The sequence below is a fragment of the Akebia trifoliata genome, chromosome 8 (genome assembly GCF_017979445.1).
Source record: "Akebia trifoliata isolate Shusen 1 chromosome 8, ASM1797944v1, whole genome shotgun sequence".
Lineage (NCBI taxonomy): Eukaryota > Viridiplantae > Streptophyta > Magnoliopsida > Ranunculales > Lardizabalaceae > Akebia > Akebia trifoliata.
Window position 1 is genome coordinate 1010730 of NC_141382.1, and position 17275 is coordinate 1028004.

The 17275-nt window shown below is 34.7% G+C and overlaps 1 protein-coding gene across 2 annotated transcripts; it reads right to left on the reverse strand.

Annotated features, from left to right (window-relative positions):
• Positions 1 to 506: 506 nt before the first annotated feature.
• LOC147395291 (structural maintenance of chromosomes protein) lies at positions 507 to 16981 on the reverse strand. Of its 2 annotated transcripts, none has more exons than XM_086449904.1 (18): positions 16639 to 16981; positions 15262 to 15480; positions 14270 to 14365; positions 12286 to 12338; positions 11428 to 11524; positions 10121 to 10194; positions 9679 to 9796; positions 7956 to 8066; positions 7045 to 7121; positions 4965 to 5031; positions 3763 to 3828; positions 2389 to 2496; positions 2167 to 2297; positions 1916 to 1982; positions 1719 to 1786; positions 1534 to 1630; positions 1196 to 1266; positions 507 to 1081 (listed from the first exon to the last, which is right to left on the reverse strand). In XM_086449904.1, exons 1-18 carry the CDS (start codon positions 16786 to 16788, stop codon positions 703 to 705), a joined length of 2049 nt encoding a protein of 682 aa, XP_086306030.1. In that variant the 5' UTR covers positions 16789 to 16981; the 3' UTR covers positions 507 to 702. The 2 variants fall into 2 exon arrangements, with proteins under 2 accessions (XP_086306030.1, XP_086306031.1); XM_086449905.1 differs by having other exon boundaries at positions 1534 to 1627; positions 16639 to 16979.
• Between the last annotated feature and the right edge of the window lie 294 nt (positions 16982 to 17275).

Here is a 17275-nt window from a genome sequence, read left to right on the forward strand (position 1 = left end):
AACAAAGATTTTTTTATACTAAAGATGGAAACATAAAGAAGTAAGATCTCCATCCCAACTGACCCACCAAACAGAGAAAAACAAGAGCGTAGGGACTCGCGCGGGTTGTTTGAATGGATGACAAGCAAAACCTCTTACAACTCTCCAACAGGTGGGGATCTAATGCCGGATATCCCAGCATTCATTCAATTCAAGTGGGCAAAGCCATTACAGTGAAACCAACACATCTAAGGTCTATCATTATGGGAACTACCTTTCGAGGAGATTTGGGTTGGAGGGCTTAACCCACTAACACTTGTACCCTTGTTTTGAAAGCATGGTGAGCCCTGCACAATGATGGTGCTTGCCCTTAGATATGGGGAAAAAATCCCAGCTTCCATGACATAAACCTTTTCAAGCTTTCTTCTTGGTTCATCAATACCTTTGTAAGGGAAGCATAAGGGGTCCCCTTCAACAGTAAATGGTCCTCCCCACTATCAACCAAAAAAATCCACTACTCTCAAAACTAAGTAAAAGCATAACAAGGGTATATACAAACAATCCACATCAAGCTTTCAAGATTTACAGCTCAAAAGATTGATTTGAGTTCATCTAGTTTCATATAGTAAAATAAAAAAATCTTATTATAAGGTTAAGAATTACATACTGATACAGCTTACATCTTGTGTGTACAAAAGTGTCAGAGAAGCAAACCAGTTTGGTCTATTTGGTTGCTCTTGAGTCGCCAGATCCAAACTCCTTTTCGAGTTCATCGAACTCCCAACCACCAATCTCTTCTGTAGAGTAATCTCTGCTAACCTTCCCAAATTCTGATTCCAGCTTTGCCAGTTCTGCTTCGGCGTCCAAGGATTGTTCTACCTTGACTGAGGTTGACTCTGGAGGTTCATCTTTCTTGGGTGGCAATGTATCAATGGTCAATGCAACAGGTTGAGATGGGCTCTTTTCTAATCTCTCGCCAGATGGCGTCTCCCCCCTTTTGGGTGGAATCTCCATTTCTAGAGTTGGTCTCTCAATGGATTCAAACTCCTCTCTTATCTTTTCGATAGAATCAAATAGTTCTTTGACCCTTGGATCATCTTTCCTGCACCATCAAGGGATGTGTTTGTATTTTTCAGGAAATTGGATGCGTGCTTGAGAGTATCTTTACGAATTAATGTATAAGAGAATAAGTAGAAAACTAATGGGATGATCATACCCGGAAACTTTTCCCTGTAGGGCGTAAAACTGCTCTTTCATGTTGTCCACAACACTGAAGGTGGTTATAATCTGTGAATAAACAACAAAAACATAGCATGAAGAGGCAAGTCGATATATGTATCAATGAATGGCACTGGACCTTTTGATGACTCGTGTCAATCATGAAAAAAAAATCCCCTCTAGGTTTTCCCTAATAATATGAACCATGGGATCTTTTCTGTCTGAAATGGGATCTTTTCAATCTGATGGAAGAGGAGAATCTATGATGAAAAACTTTCCATAACTTAATCCTAACATTAGAACTGAAGAGAATTCCAAAGCAGTTTACATGCACACCTTTGCTTCATATGCAAGATATTCCTCTTCAAGATTTTTCCGTGGGTTTAATACTTCTGAATTCTCACTATCTACACCAGATTCCATCTCTGATCTGCTATATTACATGAAAAAAGACATTAGATGTAGTGTTAAACCTATCACACCGGTATAATAACCTTTCTGATACAACAAAACCATATTACCCTCCATTTAAATTATTCAAGTTCTCCACATATTTCCTGATGCTGATGATAGAAGGCCCCAACTCTTCCTATGAGAGAGAGAAAGAGAAATAGTGTACGTAAATACGAATAGATAGCATCCATCGTATTGCATGATGATGGGGAGGGCAATATGGCAAAGAAAAATATATAGCTCCCAACATTTGAATTGATGATACCTTGTAAGCAGAGAGGTGATGCATGACCAAGCTCACAAAATAGTCCCCATATTTCCCTAATTCATCACTTGAATGTGCAAAGAAGCAAATAGCAACCACAAAATGGTCAGAATAAACTAATGCCGGGATGAACGATTCATTTGAATGCAAGGATAAGATACAAAGGAAAAGAATCATGGGTAAGTGGCCCTAAAACACTACATGCATACTATTTAGTTGTCCATAAGAAAACATAACACAGAAGTAAGTACTTGGCTTGCTTATCCTTCATCTCTGTGTATGAGGACTGGAGAACCCAGGTATCTTCCAGGAAATTGATCCATGTACCGACAACATCAGCTTCTACTCTACATGAAGCGATGGACCTTGACAGCTCATCTTCCTACATGAATGATGAGAAGTATACAATGAAATATAACTTCCAAGCAGTTTTATTGATTGGTAGTTAAAAAGAAAAAAAGAAAATATCAGACCTTTGTTTTCAAGTGTGCCACAATTTTATTGTTTGCTTCATCAAATTGCTCTCTCTCTTCCCTGGTATTGTGAAGTCGAGCCTGAGCAGCCGCCAAGGAAATATTGACCTATAATGACGCCCATTGTAAAATACCATCCAATCTCTAAAGCAGTAACACTGCGGTCAATTTGCCTTCCAAAAGAGGAAACTTACCATGTGCAATGACAAGATACTTTCATTTTATCTTTGAAGTGCACACTTTACCATTCACATGGCTTCCCAGAAAAAGAATATGATGTGTAGAAAATACAACTTCAACCAAATGTACCCTTTATGCCAAACTACTAAATCAGAGAGCACCACTATTATGGTAATACATGAGCAGTTTCCTTCATAAAGATGATCATGAAAACCATTATTTTGAGCACAATAAGGCATAAACCAAGTGTCTATAAACTAGCCACAGAAACCCATAAAATAGAAGGCTTTAAAGAAGATAGCTGAGTTACTGATCTCTGTGAAATGCATCAGACACCCTTTCTTCAGGAATCCATGTGGAAGTTCTCAAGAAAGTTCTCTGTTTTATGGTGTAATACTGAATAGCAGGTTAACCATGCAGAAGTTCAGTGATGAATCACAGGATTGAAGAGAACACTCTTGGCATTGTTAGACACCTTGGGTGTTCCTCATAATCTGGAACTGTGGTTAGGGTAATAATCGTGTCATAAGTTAAATATGTTCCAACATCAGATTACTGGGTAACTTTGAGGATAAGAGGTACTAGAGTCATCATCATGGAATCCTTATCCCAAAGATTTGGGGTTGCCTAAACAAATCATGTTCCTCCACTGTTTAGGCCCTTATATTATGTCATTGAGTGTCTGTTCACACCCACTTTCATTACCTCAACCCCCATTCTTTTGGTGTCCCTCTTTGAGAACCCAAAACTTGCACATCCTTCTAAAAAAGGGTCAGCCCAGACCATCAATTTTTACTGGGCATTCCTCTACATGGGCATCGATACTAAATTTACACATCGTATACTAATTTTTTTTCCTACTTATTCTAAAGCCCTTGGACTCAACATCAATTTTCATAACTCTAGTTTTGTATTGATTTCCTCTTTAGTCTCATCAACTAATACCATTTCTGCAAATAACAAATACCAAGGTACATTCTCCTAAGTAGATAACACATATACTAGGCAAAAAAATAAAAATAAAAACATAAATAACACATATTAGGGTCAAATTTAAAATAAGATGTGGCACCAATTACAGCTGCTGATGCAAATGGGCAAGAGAAATTTGGTATATAGAGAGAGAGAGTATCCAAGAAATGTGTATCAAGAAATTGTAGTTCTCAAAAAAGAATAACAACAGTAAACTAGTACCTTTTTCAATTCAGCTTCAAGTTCATCCCTTTGCTTCTCAAGTACTGAAATCTCACTGGCCAATTCCTGTAAAAGGGTGATGAAAATAAAGACTTACCTACATTTTCCTTGAGGCCACAAAAACACACAAATGAAGCATACCCAGAAGTCAGAACTAAATAGTTGTTTTTTTTTTTATAAGTATAAATCAGAACTAAATAGTTGTTCTGTCATAGATGTAAAGCTAAGAGACATCTTGAACTGGAGTGTGTACGAATGAATAAATACACATAATTAGATAGTAAACTTTCCCGATTTATATATCCAAACAAATAGAAGCACAAAAAGGACCAAAGTTCTCTTTGCATGGCACACGTTTCTGCCTGTGAGCCACCAACACTATGAAGAAATTATTCAACTTCCCAATTGGACGTAGAAATTATTCAGAAGATCTTTTTATCCAGTGTGCTTAGTTTTTTTTCTCTTTAAACGTAAAAAGAGGCAAGAGGAAGGCCGATATGACATGAATGATGATAGTACGATATGAAGAAACATGACTTGACAGAGTAAAATGGCAAAAACAGGATTCATAGTTGGGACAAGGTGTAGATGATGATCATGAAAGATACAAATGGAACCAAATGAAACTTTCTGCACAAATCAACGAACTAGAGTCATGCTGGAGCTTTTCAGGATCTAGATATGCAGATATAATGCACATGATGAGCAGTGTGTTTGATGCTTTGCCAAACTGTGCTAATCCTCAAATATAGCAGACACCGCGATCGAGATGAGAAGTTCAAATCCAACATTAAAAAAAATAATAATAAACAGAAGACAGAATAGAATGAAAAGTGTTACAGTACAAGTTTTAGTGGAAAGAAAGTTGGGAGGTACTTGGTATAAACAAATGTGACAATATATTTCAAGTGTTGTACCAAGAATGAGACTCTACTACCCTGAAGCCATCAAAAGGAAGTCAGAGTGCCACATAAACTTCCACACAATATGAGTGTTTGTCATGAAAATGATAAATCCAAGCTTTCTTAGAAGATAACTTATGGTACACAAAATCAAGCATTCCAATCTGAGCTTGTAAATATTTTAATTATTTGTTTTCAAACAGTCATTCTGTAATACCCACCCACCCACACCACCACCACAAATAATGATAATACCAATTAAAAAAAGAGATGGCGTAATTTTCTTTAGAAGCAATGTACCTTCTCAATTTCACTAACTTCACCAGCTTTTGCCACACGAAACTTAAGTGCCTCTTCTTTCTGATGTCTGCTTAGAAAATGAGAAAAAAAGTATTGAAAATACCTTAGATATAAGGTCAGTCCAGGAGATAGAAGATAGATCCCCATTTCAAAAGAGCAATAATATATTGGATGGAAACTCCAAACAATTTATTATATTCAGAAGGGAAAGCCTTGCATTTATCTTTAACATTTCCCATTTTAATTAATCAAACACATAAACCAACCAATCAATCCCGTAATGCCAGAAAACATAATACAACTTAATCGAAAAGTAGCAGGACGTGGAGTCGCAACTAGAACAAGGAACAGAAATTAGTGACCTCTTGTCAGATAGAGGATCAAATAATTGGCCCAAAATTTGAATGGAATCTTCTTTGAAAAGGCAAGCTCCCAAATTTATCTTCAAAAGATAAGGCTCCGCAGCTGATGCATGCCATGTCATGCAGATAATTTATTAATGAGAAGTCGTTTACAAAATAATTAGATGAAATAAATCTAGATTTGAAATGATTTTTCTAATGTGTAAAACGCATTATAAGGAAAAAGAGAGGACTGTAGTCACAAATTCGGAGTACATGTTTAAAACGGCAAGGGAAACCTTTGGAAAAACTGATAAAAACATAAAAGAAAAATTATGAATATATATAATACACTAGACATCTATTCTAAGTTTTCAATATATTTTAGAGCAAGAAAACTCATTATTGAATACCTACGCACGAGTACATGTTCACATGCCAATTAAAAAAAACATGTTTTTACAATAATTATGCATGTTATGATGCTAAAAAAGTTTAATAATCAATATATCTTTTGAGTAAAATAACACTACCGAAAAAATAAAAAGATACAACATCAAGCTATTATCATCAAATCCCATGTTAAACCATCTTTATGGATCACCAAATTGTATATTATGTATCAAATCCTACATTAAACAACATTTATGAACTAGATCACAAACAACCAGAAGGCCACAAAAATTTACCATAAGCCCCCAAAAAAGTATATATATTTTTATCATTGAAAAACATGAAAAAAGTTTTTTTTTTTAAAGCGTTTTAAATGCTACTTTGGAAAAAATGTTGTTCTTTGTGACTATGTTAATGATGCTAGAACACATTATCCATCTTTTTTTGATAGGCAAACAGACAATTTATTAAAAAGAGAAAGAACGTACAGAAGGGAGGACGAGATATCCAACCTGAAAGAAGACAAGAAAACAGCCCAAAACAACAACCAAAAACAAAAGAAAACTCCTCCTCCAGCTTTGTTTATGAGCACACCATAAGCTCACCTATGAAATCAGTTTTGCTGCAATTGTAATGCATTTCATAATTTATATGCAGAGATTTCCAATGAGATCCTTTTCTTCAATTTAGATTCCAGATCTATTCCCTCACTGCTACCAATTTTTAAAAGAAAGAAATATGTGCATTTTCTATGATCAACCAATAATTAAAGGAATTCAAGGTATTAAATTTTGACATATTTCCTCAAAATATAGTGCAATAATTCCGTTCCACGAAGACAAAAAAAGAGAACATTATAGGAATATTACCAATAATATATTTTTATTTTTCGTGTTTAAAGAAGGCATCAAATACGTCGAATTCTTTACATAAAAAGCCCAAAAAAAAAGGGTTTTTAGTGACAAAAGTTAAGGGCAAGGGCTTTAACGATATTGTGAAATGGCATTTTTGCAAATAACTTTATGAGATTGATAATTGTGAAAAAGCCATTGCACAATGACAATAAAACCAATGCTTGCATTGGACATTAGCATTCCCCACAACATATTAGTAGCTAGGACACATAATAGGGAACCATTATATAGAATTTTAATAGCTAGTGTAGGGGCAGCTCATAGTTGGTTCATTTGGTTCTTTGAGTTGTATCTGATTCTGATCCTTTATAGGCAGGTTTCCCCAACTTCCTAGTTTGGCTTCTTCGCTTTAAAATAATTTACAACTAAAATATATATATATATATTACATGCGACTCTGGACAGAACAAAATGAAGGATATTATTTTTGACCTGTGATCTGAAATGCGCTTTTCCGCTTTTGAGGTGGAGCTTGAAAGAGACGCTGATAAGATTTTCAACTTGTCAATCTGCATTGTATTTAAACAGATGAAATTAAAATTTTAACCAACTCAAATGAAACAATTGAACGTAAGTTATATAGTAATGATTATTAAAAATCGAGAACTAATTTTAAGAAGTTACTTTGTATACCAAAACAAATTGTGCTTAGTTGTAGAAACTAACAACTATTGTTTAGGAGGATATGTAGACGGACAAGAACTCTTTAACTAAATTTGAAGTAATGTTGGAAGGGGAAAAAAAGAACACAAACTCATGTTTTCCCCTACAAGACAAGAAGCAACAAACAGAGAGTTTTAGTGAAGAAAAAAGTTTGCAGCTTATTTTGGACTCCTCATCTCTTTTTCAAATATTGCAACATAGTATTCAGAATATAAGTAGATTATTTTGATAATTGATGTGTGGTTGTTATTCACTTTTCACTTTCTTCTAATAAACTAGTCATTACTTCTTAAAAAATGGCCAATCACCACACGTCACTTACTGCTGTATTACTTTGGTAATTGATGTGCGGTGGTTTTTCACTTTTCACTATCCTAATAAATTAATCATTACTTCTTAAAAAATGGACAAGGATCAGGATTAAAAGACTAATGAGCCAACTACCATACTTCCACTTACTGCAGTATACTTTTTTTCTTTCCTGTACACATTTCAAGTTAGTAGACCTCCCTTTCACATGAGAGGGACGCACTTATACGTGTATGATTGTCTTATGTAATAGCTGATGTTTGAATAAGGATCAGACAATGGGGATTGACCTTGGGGTAGATTAGGATTAGACCTCCTTCCACATACACTCACGCACACACAAAGAATTTGAAGATAAGAAGAGAGCATGCCTTTTGAGAATGGATCTCAAGTGAGTCCCCATTGTTGATAGATTTCTTCTTTAGTAAAAGCATTTCCAATCTGGAACAAAGTCTAACTTCGGCCAGTGCTTCTTTTAGAACCTACAAATGCAAGCACAGAGAGTTACTGTATTAGTCATGCATGGTAGGAAGCATAGTCAATGTATATAATAAATTGAGCTCAGCAAGAACCACAATAATGTACTATATGGACTAAATACAATAGAAAGAAGGTGTAGAGGATTTGAATCCTGGCATTTCTGGATGTGTAGGAAGATTCTTGGAAACTTAAACTAAAACCTCAGTAAATAGTCTAGTTCATGAATGAGAAAGTTTACAAACATGACACTGAAATTGCATAACATCTACTTTTAACTTCTTTAATTCAGTTTTCCATGGTTTCAAGTTTCAACAGATTGATGCAGACATCTCAAGCTCAGAAATAGGTGTAGACATGGCTCTAAATATCAAATATAGATGCAGTATCAGCCACAGCGTGGCATGGATATCGATATAATTGAATTTAGAAGGAAAATCTCAAGAGCCTTTTGAGAACTAATAATAGCCATAAGACAATCAAGTAGGGAGGAGAAGAATATTAATTTTAAGAAAACTGGGTTTCCAATTTTTTTGGACAGTTACAGAGAATTGCATGGTTCATGTCCACGGGAAAGTTTAGGCAATCCAAAGGGTGCGTGTCTTTGTAGTTGTACACCCACACTACCATGCAACGAATTAAATAAATGGAACTGAATTCATGATGTAAGATATCTTGAATATAACAGAACTATCCTCCTTTAATATCAATTGAGATTAATATGATGTAAGATATCTTGAATATAACAGAACTATCCTCCTTTCATATCAATTGAGATTAGTGTACTGGTTGATCTAATGGCTAGAGAAGATTTAGCAAGACATTCATTAACAATAGGTAACTTCATCACACTTCCTAAGTCTAAACCCAAACCCTCAGCTTTTGAACCATTTCATTAAAAGCTGATCTTTCTTCATGCTCAATAATAAAAAGTGAAAGTTACATAATGTGAAAGATTGATTCCATTTTTGTATACACATATCAACATTCTAAAGTCTAAGCGCTTCAATTGGAAACAGAACCTTACAAGTCCCGGACAAGTCTTAGAAGAAGAAATTCAATTCAATTGATCTAAGAGAATACAAATGGTGCAGTATGTTCCAGCCAAATCACGAACAGCATACAAATACCCATTTTTCTTGTATGACAAGTAATTAGACAAACAGAAAAAGCAAGTACAGTAGACTATATTTAATATTCAGATAAGTATTACATCTCACATAATTATTGACTTTTATGATCCATAATATTTATATGAATAATGAAAAACTGACATCCCCCCTCTGACATACACCCCAAACATGGCATGTGTTAGAACCATAGATTTTTTTCCTCAAGACACACAACTGCACATATTTATGGGGATGTGTAGCTGTGTATCTCGAGGAAAAAATCTATGGTTCTGACATGTGCAACATCAGGGGTGTATGTCAGAGGGGGGGAGTCAGAAAATCACAACTCTATGTATAACAATGACCAAGAAACCGTATAACCATGCAAGAACATTTCCTCACACCCGTGTTGGAAAGTGTAATGGAATCTAACCAGTTATCAAATATCATAAAACGATGTCATATTGACCGCAAAAATTTATGCGAATGTTAGAATCAAGCTCACCTCTATTGACAAAGTAGTTTTTTTCTCTGATGTTTCTTCTTTACCTTCACTTGATGGAGCCCAGGATGCTTTCATCTCATGAAGCTTTTGCTGTAGAGTTGAAGCTTCAGCATCTATTCTGTGACCAGAAAACACATCACAGGTGCAAAGAGAAGAAGAAACAATCAACATTGATAATCCCAGTTCTTCCATTACACAGAAAATAACCTAAACAACTATTGTATATCTATTTTTTTATCTTCTACATTTTTTTCCTTTTTTGGGTGTGTAGGTATTTTTATTTCTATATTTTCTTTTTAAGGGAAGAGTAGCATGTGGCTGGAAAGCACAAAAATCTGGGTTTAAAATAGGATGGACACTTTCTGTAAAGAAAAACCAAGACCCATAAATAAAAGCTAAATCATACAAAACCTCTAAAAAAAAACTAAGCCTTCTTAACCACCTTGCAAGATCAGCATTATTTTTCAACCCTGAAATTGCACCTTGTGCGAATTGGAGCAATTCTTCCCGCTTTACCTGAAAAGGAACCCAAGTGTGAATAAACTCAAAAGACTTCATTTTCCATGTGATTCTTTATAGAATTATTAGTCTTGAGAAAGAAATATTGCATACACACATATAAGACTAAAGAGAGTTTAAAAAGCTTTTTAAGTGTTTGTAGCTGTTGTTTAATCCTGGTCGTTAACCACATTTTAAACCTTCCTTGTAAAAACAAAACTTAAAAAGAAGGAAACCTTTTTTATAAATCAAACAAAGTAGGAAATCTGTGATTGACCATTCAATTACTACTTCGGAGGAGCTTCCCCTAGTTAAACTTTTTCAAAGACCTTCAAAAATAATAATTCACAACTTTTTAAAAAGCCCCAGCCAATAACCATCAAAACAACAAAGCACAATATACATGCATAAAAATCATTTTTTATCTGTTAAATAAACAAAAAATACTAAAAAATCCCTAAAAATAAAATGAACATAAAAATAAAAATTCTAAGTAGCGAATATCAATCCAAAAGGATAGAGGACCTGGCTTTGATTTGTGTAACCCCCTTTTTCACATTCTATTTATTTCCCCACAAACCATATGTCGGTATGTTGCATTAATATCCAGTTCTCTCTATCTCAAGGAGAAAGGAATGATTTGCAAATAAACCGAGGAAAAGAAAGCATTAGGGCTAACCCAAAAGAAGAACTCAGATTTTGAGTAACCCTTAGGGAACATACCTGTATGCATGTACCCAAAAGACAAATTGCACAAATAACCCAAAAAATGAAAAAGAAAAAGAAAGAAAGGAACAAAGCCCTAGAGAAAAACCGGGATATCTAGAAGCATAGCCAACCAAATGTTAGAAAAAGAACTGAGGCATTTCATAAGAAAGAGTGGCACAAGTAAGATCAGTAAAATCTAAAGCAGGAATTTGAATTTAATAATGTTGGAAATTGGAAGAGGAAATGGGCCAAAAACTAGTGAGAATAATGGTTGTTATTTAAAATAAGGTGTTTTGAGACTTTTGTCTCTTCTAAATGAAGCAGGAAAAGTGTCCACGTTGCACACATGAGAGAGCAAGAGAGCTAATTTTCTTGTTTAATTTAGCAAAGATGTACAGTCACACAAATAACCTTGAGCTAATACATGCAGGGTGGTAGCATATTACCGTTCCAGTTCCAATAAAATGATAATTAATCATCAGTAAGAACCACAGGTTTGAAGAATTACTGATGAAATCCTATGATGAGTCATGTGTTCTTTACCAATACTTCATCTTGGTAGCTTGAGAATGATTTAGCTAAATCTTGAATGCTGCTCACAATAGCATTATGAACTTCCCTCCCTCCTCTAAGACATAGTCTGCAAAAAGTAGTTCAAACAGAGAAGAGGTTCAAATTGATCTTCATTGACGTATCGAATGTTCTCCAGTCCAACAAACTGAAAGACACTTAAAGCTATTAAGGACTGAGGACTTTCCTATAACATGATTAGGTATCCAAACTCCATAAATACTTAGATAATTCAAGCAAAAGAATATGTTCACTGAGCACAAAAAAAAAGTAAAAGAATATGTTTGCAATTCTGATGATATTCTTCTCGAGCCACAAACTAATAATGGATTTTGGTGTTCAAAGCAGAAGGTGGTTTCTTAAGTGTGTTTCTTCAGCTTCATTTTCTATCTTGGTTTGAGGGGCTCTTTCTCATTTTCATTCATTGTGGCTGTAAAGGCATAGTGAAGAATGGTTTCTAAATTTGTGGATGGTGAGCTTTGGAGCAGGTACAATTTGCCCATTGATATCCACTTGCAGTTTCTGGATAATAACCCCCCCCCCCCCCCCTATTTCTTTTGGGGAAGGGGGAGGGGGAATCCTACTCTCAACTTAGACTCATGAGGCTCTCCTTCGTTGTTTTAAGGTTAATATGGGATAAGCATAAATCTCATATACTATTTGGCAAAATAGTAAAAAAGAATCATCATCTGTCCTTTATTCCAAATATTGGGGTTGGCAACATGAATCTTATTTCTTCATTCAACCCTATTCTAATAAACCATATACAAGTGGATAGGTAAAGGCTGGAACAAAATATTCAAATAAAAATATACGCTTATACAAACTCACCCAAATATCTCCAAAAGTAAAGAAACTTCTTCCTCATTCGGTGCTTCAAGAATCTGAGTCATAGAAAAGAGTTAATCTATGATTAACCTCCATGATTAGACATAATAACACTAGGAATCATGCATAAAATCAACAATATCATTCATTCTTGAAAATGAAATGTTTTTTACATCATTAATCGTGGACTCTCAAAATAATTATGTAGCAGAGGATGTAGCATAATGCCATCTTTCTTGTTCAAACCTAATTCAAGCATCCAGATACTGGAGAAAGTGGTGCCATATAAAATATGAATTCTTAAGGGTTGAAGGATTGTCAATAGTTTCTTGGAGGCTTACTCATGCTCGGTAAAGACTCTTCAAAAAATATTGATTGCGCTTCAAGTGTTGCTTTGGGCCTTGAATGAAGCTAGCTAATATTATTGATAAGAGTTGCGATCAATGGATCTCCTTGCTAAAGCAAGTGCTCATAGACAACCCTAGTATATTGAAAATGTTTTTCCTGAATTATTTCCCCTCTTTTTGTCTTTTTCCTTAAAATGTCCTTCATATTGATTAAAAAGAAAACATATTAGATAGGTTACTCAAAATTATTGAAGAGTGCAGAGGTACTTGTCACTTTGGGATTCCATGAATGGATGCATATGGGAAAAATAATGTTTAACTTAATCAATTGGTTTTTCAAGAGGTTCCGTGGCAAGGTCATTATAGCACAACAGAAACAAAGGGAGAAAGGAATTTAATGTGGCACACCATCATTTAGTGTTGTTTTTTATTAATGTTGTAAGGCCTTGAACACTTAAAATGGCCATGATTTGGACACATTGAATTGATTGATATATTTTAATGTTTCAATATATTAGACAGCACTTTTGCTTCTAATTACATGTTGAGTGATTCCACCTCAGGCATTAAGCGACTCCACCTTGTTGATTTTGGTGATTGAGTGATTCATCACCTTGCAAAAAGTAATGTATCAAAGGGTCATTTAAGCGACTGTGCTTGTGACTTGGTAAGGGTTGCCCAACTTGCCTATATCAGCAACATATAGCCAAAATGTATCAATATGTAAGTTGATCATCAGTTAATATGAATCTTTTATTGTTGTTGAAAGCTCTAAGCAACACATATGAACATATAAACAAGGCCCATGGTCATTTTGTGCTTTATATAAGCCAATAAACAAAAAAATGAAGAAATAATAAAAGCTAGAGAGAGAGAGGGTGGAAGAAAAAAAATATAGAGGGAAAGATATAATAGAAAGATAGGGTCATTTCTGGATATCATTGGTGAAACCCCTAAATAGAAATCTGACAGAGAGAGGATTGTTTCTTTGTTGCACAAACATGGTCTCTCACCTCTCCAGAAAAATAAAAAAGTGAAGCAAAATAATCTTATAAAAAAAAGGAATTTTCAGTGTTACAGGAGGGGGGGTGGGGGTGGTGTTGGTGGAGGGAGAAGGATTATTTCTAAGTTTCACTTACAACCCTCTCCTAAAAACAAAGAAGAGAGTGATGTAAAGGGTTGTTTCTGTGTTGCACAGTATCCTCTTAAAAAAAGAAGAAGAAAATTAACTTAGCTAGGGCTCCAAGACATGGATGAAGGGAAATAGGTTGAAAATAATTATCAAAAAAGGTTGCAAATAATATATCGGAACCATTTATATTTCACGTTAAAAGAGATTTTCTTTTGTGTAGAAGAACACTATATTCAGTAGCACGCAATGCCCAGGCCAACTCTTTAATGCTAGGCAACCATCTGGTGATTAGTGCCTGCTTAGGTGCTAGAGGTCCCAGCTAGGCCAGGTAGTCACCTAGGAAAAGTTTTTAACTACAATGGCACAAACTATAGTATATTGTCATAGGCTGATGGCTAGTCATCTCATAGGCCAAAAGAGGGTGGCAATAACATAAATCTATTTTTGACATTTACAGAATTGTATACAAAAGAATGTCCATTTGGATAATTTGCATTCATCTACTCACCATAGACAGTGTTAAGCCTTCAAGAGCTTGACTGTGAAGAAACACATCACGAAAGTTCATTGGATCACCCCCCAAATCAGAATCATAATAAAGAACCTGTTAATTGAAAGAAGAAAAAAAAAAAACAGATCAGAAATTTAAACAACATAGTAAGAAATGTGTTTAATTACAGAGACCAGACAACCAACAAGCAAAAAGAATTGAACATATCAAACACGTGTTACAGATGTATTAATCAGAACTACAATACCAGTTCTCTAACCTGAGATCTCCATGACAGGGAAGGCATAATGCATCATTATCCAAAAAATGGCATGTTATTAAATCAAAGGATGAAACTTCAACTTAATGAAAAAATTTAACATAAAAATTAAAAAAATAAAATAGTGCAAATATTTGTAGCATATGGTGTGAAATCATAATGATGCTGCACTCACTCTGCATTGCCCAGGTCTATCTGCTCTCAAATTTTCTTTAAAAACAAGTGAGAGTTGCAACACAATCCCATTAACAAAAAAAATGAACTTAGGATCCAAAGAGAAGTCATTCAACATCCAGAAAACAATGTCATAAAAAATTTAATAGCTCACAAAAGGCGATAAGCTTCTAAGGAGACAAAAACAGAATGTCTCATTCCTAGAGTTTATGAATACCCTAAACATCAAATGAAATGTGATACCTAACCACACACAGACATGAGTACACCAAACTAAACCATAACTATAACGTTTATAAACCTGTTAGCTCTCCATTGTTCACTGGAGTCCTTGGGAAAACTATGAAACAGTTAGCTAGACCTGTGTGAGATGCATGTTGAACGTGATAACTATGAGCTCAATGACTCACTTATTTTGATCATTCTGCAGAATCAAGTAACATCTCCATATTTCAACATCTTAGGAAGACATGGCTTAGTTTCAGACTGTAAGAAGGCATTATCAGCACAAACAATGGAATCGCGAGCGGAAAAAATAACAATTGTGTTTACTCACAAGAGATCTTTTTGGAGAATCCTTGGAGTCGTTAGAAGCCTGAGGATGTTCAGGTAACTTCTCCTTATCTCCAGGAGAACTTGCAGATAATCTTTCAATTTCCTTCAATGCAACCAACCATCTTCTCAACAATTGAATTCTTTCTAGTCCCCGACAAGAAACAGCAACTTCTTCCAATCTCTTCACAGTATGCTTAAAGCTTTTAAAATTACGAGCTCCCTGCAATATCATGTAAATCATATACGAAAACCAAAATGTTGAATAAAATACTTAAGAGATAAACTGAAAAGGCTTGTAATACACAATAGAACAAACATCTAAAACGTAAAACCATGTTCAGTATAAAAAATATATATATTCATGTCCAAAGATACATTCGTCCATTTTTGTCTAACCCATATCTTTGGTTAATTCAAGATTTTAATATATATATATGCTCTCACTACCTCAATCCACGTCCCTAGTAATCCATTTGTCACACTTTGTAGAACCTTCAACTTACATGTTCCTTCAAACTTAGGTTGTTAAGTCTTCTGGGTACATGACCAAATCATCTCCATGACTTTCCCTTAGTGTATAACCTATTGGTGTTATTCCTACATTTTCATGAATGTGTTCATTGTTTAATTTTAATCTTAGTTTTCATCAAATCCATCTCAACATCCTCATATGCCACAGTCTATCAATGAGCATGTTGTTTGTTAATTGCCTAGCATTCAGCTTTGTAAAGTATATTCGATTGTATTATAACTCTATAATATAAATATAAATTAAAAAATAAAACAAAGGGGAGATTCAAAATGGTGATGGTTTTTGTGCTAGATGATGAAAATATGATTCCTTTCACAGAGAAAAGTGGTAAGAAATACATCCTAATAACAACTTATGGTGTAGACCCTTATATAAAGCAGGGGATCTTTTCATACAATAAACAACTAAATTTGGACTATTTATCTCAATAATAGTGCAGCCCTCCATATACATTTGCAAATTATACGCACAAATAACTCAACAATTACAAGTATTTAATCAAAATAGCCCTATTATTTGAGCCCTTTTTAGATTGTGGGTTCAAATCCAGCTAAAAAGAAAGAAGGGAATTTAATAGCGCCAGTAGTTTAAAAAAAATTATAGATGAGAAAATCATTAACTAAAAATCACGAAAAAATAAACCCTAAAAGAAAAAAAATTGAAGAATTCCAGCTGAAATGCACATGCACTAGAATCAAACAATCATAAACAATGTAAATTACAAATAAATCTCACAAATGCAGGATTTCAAGATCTAATTCAACAATATCAAGTGGTTTAAATCATTGATTCCTCAATCTTCATAAAATCAAAGAAATTTAAAATAAAAAGGTAAATTTAAATTACAATGCGATCTTGTAAAAGCTTGGCGCCCTCAGAGACAGCTTGGCCTGCATGATGGACGACTGAATCTGCATAGTTTCGGACTGTGCGAGTGAGATTGTTCTTGCCGCCTACCTCTACAGCTTTGTTTACTGCGGATCTCAACCACGACATCTCCAACCTCTTATTAGAGCAAATCGAAATAATAATAAAAAAACCTCAGAGAGAGAGAGAGAGAGAGAGTTTTGTGTTGTTGTTGATGTTCAAAATACAAGTGATGAGGATTGTGGGGTAGATGACAGAGAATGGGAGAGAGGACACATTTTTTGCTAGTGAAATGGTGAAGAAGAACAAGTCACCGCGTTTCGTGAACAATTTTTTTGGGTAATTTAGGCATGTAACCCTCCAAGTTTTCAGTAAATATTGAGATACCCCATATTTTCAAACTGATGATATAATCCTTGACCGTTTGTCTTCAATGAGTGACTTATAAAATGACCAAAATGGCGTCGTCTTCAATCTCTTGCCTAAAATCATTGAGACCCTTCAAAATCCTCATATGATTGCAAGGAATTTGTTTTCAAGGGATATGAATTTCGTTAGTTTTTAGTCTTGTGGGTTGGGGTGGTTTTGACCCTGAGCATGGTTTTAAATCTCTTCC

What these genes read in the sequence shown, in the direction of transcription:
- LOC147395291 (XM_086449904.1), bottom strand. Translation starts at nt 16,788, where the DNA reads ATGTCGTGGTTGAGATCCGCAGTAAACAAAGCTGTAGAGGTAGGCGGC. An exon ending in AGCTTTTACAAGATCGCATT is followed by an intron (nt 15,481 to 16,638) that starts GTAATTTAAATT and finishes ATGATATTGCAG; the next exon opens with GGAGCTCGTAATTTTAAAAG. An exon ending in ATCTTGCATATGAAGCAAAG is followed by an intron (nt 1,267 to 1,533) that starts GTGTGCATGTAA and finishes GTTTATTCACAG; the next exon opens with ATTATAACCACCTTCAGTGT.